Source organism: Antrostomus carolinensis, unplaced genomic scaffold (assembly GCF_000700745.2).
Source record: "Antrostomus carolinensis isolate BGI_N321 unplaced genomic scaffold, ASM70074v2 scaffold30455, whole genome shotgun sequence".
Lineage (NCBI taxonomy): Eukaryota > Metazoa > Chordata > Aves > Caprimulgiformes > Caprimulgidae > Antrostomus > Antrostomus carolinensis.
In genome coordinates this window covers 1-8,841 of record NW_010314780.1, presented here as the reverse complement: position 1 = coordinate 8,841, position 8,841 = coordinate 1, and the positions used below count along the sequence as shown (strand labels likewise).

The following is an 8,841-nucleotide window of genomic DNA, read 5'->3' as shown; positions in this document are numbered from 1 at the left end:
CCCTATTTGCTGCTGCTAAATCAAATCCCCTTCTACCAAGTAAGCCTTGTCGGTGGCAGCTCAAATATTACCTTTGGTTTCTGAAGTCATTAGCATCCTAATGGAAATTCACATTTATAGACTTAGCCCAATCCTGTTGATACAGTGCACTTACAGGAATGACTTCCATACCATCATTGCACTCCTCTGTGGATATAAATTCAGACTTCCCGTGCACAACATGATGGTTTTGCCAGAGCTGTCCCGATAGAACATGACCATGGACTGTCAAATTGGGGCATTTTTGGCCTAGCATAAAATCACTCTTGCATTCTGGGTTGTTTGGGGTTGGTTTTTGGTGTTTTTTTGTGCATGGTGTGTTTTTGTGGGTTTTGTTTGTTGGTTTTTGATTGTGGGTTTTTTTTTCCTGGTGTCTTTCCGTATGAAAAATGGGAAAATGACCTGATAGCTGATTTAAAGCACTAGCAACGTGGAGACATGAGTTGTAATCCCAGCTTCCTCGTATACTGTGAGAAGCAGATGTGTGATTGACTTTATGGTCCTACAGCAAAAACATGGAAAGTTTTTTAAAGACTTTGAATCACTTTGTAAGTTCAAAGCAGAAGGTGGCTTGCTGTGCATGAGGGCTCTGATTTATTTATTGTGTCATAACCTAATAATTTTAATTGGAAATGTAGGGAATTGCTGTGGTAGATGTTTTAGAGAATTTCCACCCAGACTCACACAAATGAAAAGTTTATAACAGACAGAGGTTTTTAGATACAAACATAGTAAAGATTTTGTAAAACTAGTGTTAACCTAATGCATTCATTTCCCGTGAGTGTCTTACTCATTTCTGTTCTTTGTTAATAGTCCCAGTGTTCCTCCTCTTACTAATTCTATTTTTAGTATCCACACACCTATTCCAGTAGCTGCAGTAAGTGTCCTTCATTCCCTATTGTTTAAGCACGTTATCTGCATGAGAGATAAATATTATTAAAATGAGGGAGGGTTTTGGATACCTTTGTCAGGCAGGCTTCTTGCCTCAATTGTGTCTATGAAGGCAATACTTCCTTCCCCTCCCTTCTGACAAATTTCAGATGTTTTCAGTCACTCTTGAATTTTCCTGTGTGCTCTGCATTCCAGATGCCAGGTTATCTTGTCTGTTAAGCCTCAGTTCTACTCTGTGGAAAGTCACCCGTTTGCTCTTTAGCTGCCTTTGTTGTGCTTTGGTCAAATGCCTCTGGAGTCCTACAACAGCCAGATGATATTTGGGTGTTAGGACACTTGGGTTCGGTGGGAAACACCTTATTTTAAGTTAGGTTGTGGAGGCTCTTCAGTTATTTATATAAGATGGAACAAGCACAGCAAGAGGAGATTGAGAGAGAGCTTCTCAGGATAACCACTAGTCATTAATTCAGTAATATATGGAACATATGGAAAAATGTTTCATCCCTTCTCGTTATTTGCAGTGTCATCTAATTGAAAACACTTCAGTCCAGAGGTGTTGTAGTCAAACTTAGTTTTAAGTCTTTACTGGTTTCTGTTCCTTATTTTTAACAGTTTTCACAAAATCACACTTTAAAAAAATCATACTTTTGAGAAAATGTCTAAAGTTTTCTGAATATTCCGATACCGTATATTAAATCTCTAGTTTCCTCTGTCTCTAAATCAATAACTTTTTCATTTTAAAAAGTAATCATTTGTCTGACGTGATTTACCTTTCACAAATCTGTGTTGACTTCCCCTATTAAATTGTACTTCTCCAACTGTATGCTTAAGCTGTCTATAAATATCATCTAAAAAACGTTCTAATATACATGCTGTATATGAAATTTTCAGCTTCTCTTCTAGCCTTTCCAGATATTGAAAACTTACCTTCAGTAATCAGTTCAGACTTCCTAAAAATGAAATACTCAGTGATTCAGCTTGCAGCTCTCTTAAATAGGTAATTCATATCCCAGCTGGTCTCTGTCTACCTTGAGCTTGTTGTTTTGGTAGTTACTTGAGTCCGTTGAATTATATCCCTCTGATAGTCCTTATTACCCCCTAAATATATCCCTGCTGGCCTCCTTCCATATCCTTCCTATATCCTCCTTCCATTACCAGCAATAGCTGCAAAGCTTGAAGACTGCTAAACTGGCTGCAGTCCTTTTTTACAAGGACTTCCAGCACCTGAAATGAAAGTCAACGTCTTTCCTTTAAATAAAAATGATCAACAACAAAAAAAGAGGGCAGCTTAATTTTTTACATATGTAAAAGCTGTTTACTTTGGAGTGTTTATAGAAACCTTTTGTTTTCTGAAATACAGGCAGAGGTGTTTAGTAAAGTGATGAGGATAACTGGTTTTGTACCTGTGTTTTTGGGGTTGTTTTTTTTTTACATTATACTAGAAAACATTGGTACATAAATTAAAATTTTCTGCACAAAGAACTACTGGTTTTCTGCATTTTACTGAATCTCTTCTGATTCTGTTTGTAGCACTACCATAAATAAATGAAAATTCTCTGAAAGCTAGCATCCATTTAGTGTCTGTTAGTCATTATGGAGTGATATCTTTTGCCTTTTTTCCCCTCAAAACACAGTTCCCTATTCGGGAATGCTCTAGTGAGAGCTGGGAGCACTCAGAATTTACTTCTTGGTCCGAATCCTTTGGGAGTCTGTGGGTGTTGTTTGTTCTGGTTTAACTTGGCAGGTTGCTCGATACCATGCAGCTGCTTGCTCACCTCCCGCCCTGGGGAATGAGGGTGAGAAATGGAGGGGTAAGCGTAAGGAGACTTTGAGATAAAAACAATTTAATAATTGAAATTAAATTAAATAATAATGGTAATAGCAACAATAATAATAATGATAGAATATACGAATGAGTGATGCACAGTGCAGTTGCTCACCACCCGCCAACCAAGCCCAAGCTTGTTGCTGACTAGTGATCCCAGAGGGTAAGAGAGATCCCAAAACCAATACCAGAAGAGCAAATGCCCAGCTTTCTGGCTGACCCTCATTTATGTACTGGACATAACGTTATATGATCTAGAATATCCCATTGCTCAGTGTGGGTCTGTTGCTCTCGCTGTGCTCCTGCCCAGCTTGTGCAAGTCCTTCTCGCGCACCCGCACGCCAGCCAGACGTGGGAAGTTGAAAAGTCCTTGATTTCTGAGCAACAACTAAAAACATCAGCGTGTTATCAACATTCTTCTAATAACGAATCCCACTCTGAATCTAAACCACAGCTGTTCTGGCTACTGAGAAGAAAATTAGCTGTGTCCCAGCTGAAACCAGGACGCTGCTGAAGGGGCAGGTGGTCAGCAAGCTCAGGCTGCGGTATCCTTGGACATTTGCTGTTTAAATGTACTCGTAATACTTGAGTTCTGTGTTGCTGTTCTCTTGTTTCCTCTAGTTTTTGTTTCTGTTACTAACCCTCACCCCCACCCCACCATTACTGTGAGTGCAGGTTGTAAAAGTCATCAGGATTTTGTACGTCTTTACTGTTGTCCTCTGTTCAGGCTGCAGCTAATGGATAACTTAGTATAATATTTCATATTTAATTTTTCTTGATGTATACTTAGACACATCAAACCAGAACTAGGGTTCTGTTCTTTTTTATTCCATTTTAACATACATTCTGTTTCAGCCCTTCCTTTCCTTTGTGGCATTATATAAATTATTGCCCAATTTTTTTTTTTTTTATTAAAAGCAGTTGTTTATTCCATAATAAGTTTCAATTAATTGCTGTTTTAAAGTTTCCAAATGTTTGTATTGGAAATTCCAACAAGCAAGATTTCCAAGAGTGAATGGAGATGTGAGATGCCAAAGGCCCCATTGCTCAATTTAAGGTTAGGGTCTGTTAACTGGCTTAAGAAATCAAAGTCTGATTATATATCTGAGCATCACATTCTCACATCAAAGGTTCTCACAACTTCGGAGACTACCATTTGAAGTCAGGTCATGGCCAGGACAATGTGCAATCTCTGATGGGTTTCGGTTGGTTGGTTGGTTTTTTGGGCGAGGGTGGGTGTTTTTTTCCTACTCATTTGACCTAAGAACAAAGGTGATGTTCTAATGCTTTACCTGGGGCACAAGGTGTGCAAGAACAGAATCCCTGGTGATGCCTGGCCTGTGTTGAACCATGTCCCTTCTTGATTCCAGCCCTGACAATATGGGTCTGCTGGACCCAGCCACCAGCGACGGCAGAGTGATTTTCTTCCTGCCGTGGGAGAAGATGACTATCGCAGGGACCACAGACAGCCCGACTGATGTTACTTCCCACCCCATCCCGACAGAAGAAGATATAAACTTCATTTTGAACGAAGTGCGCAACTACCTTAGCGTTGATGTTGAAGGTAAACCCTGGTCAGCTCTTGCTCCCTGGGAGGGTGCTGGTGAGCCTGTGGCCATTCACTTTGGGTCAGTGCTGTCTGGCTAAAGCTCTCCTGTGACTCTGCTAACGGTGGCTCTTGTGCATCTGGGTGTTTCTAGAACTTAGTGGGACATAAGTGTCATCTTGTTCTAGGTTTCAGAGCTAGAAAACGATGCTTTTCCAGATACACCAGCACTGCTTGGACTATTGAAATGGAAGTTGGTTGATACCTTTATGCTCAGATTTCACAAACCAGTTTGTCTAACTGGCGTTAGCTGTCCAGATGCACAGCCAGGTCATCCTGGTCTCTGTGGGTGGCAGGTGCAAGGATTTGCATAACTGGGACAGTCTGGTCATACATTAGAATCGTAGAATGGTCTGGGTTGGGAGGGACCTCATAGCTCATCCAGTCCCAACCCCCCTGCCATCAGCAGGGACACCTTCCACTAGACCAGGTTGCTCAAAACCTCATCCAACCTGGCCTTCAGCACTTCCAGGGAGGAGCAACCACAGCTTCTCTGGGCAACCTGGGACACTGTCTCACCACCCTCACAGTGAAGAACTTCTTCCTAATATCTAATCTAAACCTCCCCTCTTTCAGCTTAAACCCATTTCCCCTTGTTTTGGCATTAACTGCCCTTATGAAAAGTCCTTCCCCAGCTTTCTTGTAGACCCCCTTCAGGTACTGGGAGGCCACTAGAAGGTCTCCCCGGAGCCTTCTCTTCTCCAGGCTGAACAGCCCCAACTCTCTCAGCCTGTCCTCACAGCAGAGCTGCTCCAGCCCTCGCATCATCCTCGTGGCCTCCTCTGGACTTGCAAGTACATCAAATAATTCATTTGTCTTTGAAGGAAGAGTTGTTCTGACTTTTCCCCTGTCTGTTTTTGTTTCTGTTTTTCTAGGCACTTTATTCTTAGAATTTACTTTTCTTGATATGGTAAATAACTGATAGTGTCAGTTCTCAATGGGAGAGGAAAGTACAATGGGCAAAAAGGGGAGTTTATAAAAATCACTTAGTGACAGTTGTTCCGTTCAGTAGCTGAGCTGAGAACACGTTTGTTAGCAGATGCTGAGCTGCTGGGACTCGGAGCTGGTTTAAGGGAGGGAGGCTTCTTTCCTCCAGAGTGAGGTTTTTAAAAATTATTCTGTGAAAGCATTTGTGCTTCTGTGTTTCTGCTGTAGTAGCAGCATTAAAATACATCTGAAAATCACTGTCAGGAACATTCCATCATCCCTTGGATTAGGAAAACGAGCTGTCCAGGGGTTGGAAATGCCAGGTTACTTGTTTCCTGAAGTGGATAATTGATGACTCTGTGTTGTATAAAGTTCAGAAAAAAAACCTTCAGGAAATGTACCTCGAAGGTTCTTGAGAGAAGTCGATACGAGCACGTGAGGCAGGACAGACAGGTAGCTGTAGAGTTCAGGCTGTGAGTAAGACAGAGGTTTTGCAGGGTAATTTTGGGGAGGTACATGAGGAAGTGTTTAATTCTTTTGAAGGAAGCCTACCTGGGTGCCCGCTGTTTTTCACATATGCAATTAGCGGTGTTTATAGATTGCTTGTTATTGAATTAACAACTGTGCTGGCCATATCAACTCACTGCAGACCTGCCTTTTTGCTGCCAGAGACAGTGCCAGGGTTATCAACTTACACAGGCTTGGATGTGTTCCAACTGTTTAATTATAGTGTCACGCATGCTGCTTTTTCTAGTTTCATTAGTTTATAAACGTAATATGGTATCTTATTTCTGTGATTAACACTTCATTTTGGCAGGTTAAACATGCTGGCAGAGCACCATTGATTTCTGAAATCCATTTTGTGTTCTTTGGGGATATTTTTACACCCTGTTACTGATTTTCAATTATCATTTATTTGAAAGTTGTATATAAAAAAAAAATAAAAAATCTTCCAGAGACTTCAGCGTAAAGCAAATCAGTCAATTTTTCTATTGCAAATTTAATAAGCAACAAAATTAATGTCATTAAATTCTCAGTTGGTCCCATGGTTTATATATTTTTAAAGTGACTTTCAGAGGCAGGTGTTTTCCTACAACTATTAGGGTTTTTGTGGTCCCTCGATGTCTTCACGTTTTCTTCCTCCAAGTTTCCTGAGAAGTCAGGGTTGGCTTTAGGGATGTGCTGGTAACTGGGCAGGAAGCAGAGGAATAGCACAGGAGGGGGAAGAAAAGTAAATGGCCATTTAATCAGGTTTCTTGTGGAGTGGGGTGACATTTCTGAAGTGGTGACAGGGGGAGGAAGGGAAGGCAGAGCTGGGAAGGGCGGTGGTGTAAGAGCGATGGGGACGTCTGCTGGGGGGTTTGTCAAGTCAGCAGGACCCTCTTGTGTTGCTGTGCAGCCACAAGCGCTGGCGTGGGGTAGAAGCTTTGGGGATGTGCTACAGCCACCCACACCCCTGCCCAGAAATCTTCCCCTTCTGTATATGTGTAACTGCACTTCTGTGTATAAAGATCGCTTGTCAAGAGAAAATCTTGTCAAAATAACCCCCAAGCTAGAAAAAAAGCTCTGAAGTTCTAAAAGCAAATGTTACACTCGTGTGGAACAAACTTTGTTTTGGTTTCTAAAATGTGATGTAAGGACTGTCCTGTCAGCACAAGCAAACGAGAAGACTTGGTGCTGAGGAACGTGTGTTTGGTTCTGGTGGGGTTTGGTTTTTGTATTTGGGTTTTTTTTTTAACTGATGGGTGAGTTTGATCGTGGAATCTCTCTTGGTTGATCAGTTCCCAGGATATCTCTGTTCTGTTGGATTTTTAACCAGTGTGAAATATAACCCTCTCTGTCTCTGACTTTGTTTTGGGCTAGAGAATATTATTGATACCAATCAAGGCAGTTTTGGTTTTAATTCTGTAGCCCAACTTACTCCGATACTTTGGAGGATCTTCTCCAGCTCTGAGTTGCTCGACTGACGAGCATGGTGTGGTGCAGCCCTTGTTTCACAGCTGCTACTCAAAGGCAATGCCACAAAGACCACAGGAGGGGTGTGAGATAAGTACCCATCAGTTCCTGGCTGACTTTGGCTGCTCTTTGGTTCTGGACAGTGAGAAGAGGAGACGTGTTGGCAGCGTGGAGTGGGATTCGTCCTCTGGTCACAGACCCCAACTCCAAAGACACGCAGTCGATATCGCGGAATCACGTCGTTACCATTAGCGACAGCGGCCTTGTCACGATAGCAGGTACTGGAAGTTCTCTTCAATTATAGCTTTGTGGGGCTTCCCCAGTGTATTTTATTGAAAACTTCTCTTGTTCCAGGGTAATCCTTCATGTTCCTCTATCGAGGTAATGATCTGTCAGTGGTAGCATGACTAGCTTGTTGGAGCAAATCTAGTAAGAATAATGTGATATATGGAATATATATATAGTACATAACAACTGTGTATTCCACTTGCTTTCCCCAAATGAAGAAGTAAACGTGTGGTTACAGGTGGGAAGTGGACAACCTACCGTGCCATGGCGCAGGACGCCATTGATGCAGCTATTCAGGCACACGATCTGAAGGCAGGTTCCAGTAGAACCATTGGAGTGCAGCTACAAGGGGCTGACGAATGGAGTCCCACTCTCTACATTAGGTTGGTCCAAGACTATGGACTTGAAAGTGAGGTGAGTCATGGTTCCTGTTGATGCTCTGATGTTTCTCTGTTGGAGGGTTTTGTTTTCCCCCTAAATCTCATGCCAGCATAACTTGTACAGAGGTCTGTGGAACCAGATAAGAGCTTATTATCTGTCCAGGGCAAAGATAGCTTTAACAAAAATAAACTCTAGTAATTGTTCTTCTTTTCTTCCCTTTTCCCTTCCTCCTAATCTTGACTGTTTCCTGCTTTAAAATGTTAGGACATGCTAGGGTCTGTCTGCCTTTAAGCCCAATAAAATCTGTACCTCAGATGTGATCTCAGTGTAGCAGAAGAGTTGGAGCATCACTAGTCAGTCACATTGATACATACATCATGGTGTTAGTGCTGGTGTGACCTGTTCACTATACAGGTCGTTTCTTCCAACACAGTCAGAATCTGGTTCCCTCTTCATCCTATTTGTTATTGGTGATAAGAGAATTGATGAGGAAAAAAAAAGTGCATATATTCTTCTGTGCTTTCAAAAGCATATTGAACTTGTTTCCCACTCCATAGGTGGCTCAGCATCTCGCGTCAACGTACGGTGACAAGGCTTTTGAGGTGGCCAAAATAGCCCAAGTTACTGGAAAGAGATGGCCTATTGTTGGAAAACGTCTTGTCTCTGAATTTCCTTATATTGAAGCTGAGGTATGTGGAAAAAACTACATGTTGTTCTTTGGTTCTCTTCTTGGGATAAGCAGGCTCTAGAGCAGGTCTGGCTCACTCTGTGAAACATCTTCATAAACCCTTTGCTTTAGTGAGGTCCAGATTTTTTCCTGTTCTTGTTTTTTCCCCTTCCCTGTAGCGTGCTTTATTTTTATGTATTTATATAATACATAATATATAATTGTATATAAATACATAATACATTTATATAATTTATATAT

General features: G+C 41.6%; 1 protein-coding gene across 1 annotated transcript in view; it reads left to right on the top strand.

Moving 5' to 3' along the window:
• GPD2 (glycerol-3-phosphate dehydrogenase 2) overlaps positions 1–8,602 on the top strand; it is a gene marked incomplete at both ends in the record, with an annotated part of 9,416 nt that extends 814 nt beyond the window's left edge. Inside the window, 4 exons of the mRNA XM_010167762.1 lie at positions 4,126–4,319; positions 7,388–7,522; positions 7,771–7,946; positions 8,471–8,602. Of these exons, the coding sequence (XP_010166064.1) occupies positions 4,126–4,319; positions 7,388–7,522; positions 7,771–7,946; positions 8,471–8,602 (637 nt within the window). The remainder of the gene's footprint in view (positions 1–4,125; positions 4,320–7,387; positions 7,523–7,770; positions 7,947–8,470) is intronic.
• Between the last annotated feature and the right edge of the window lie 239 nt (positions 8,603–8,841).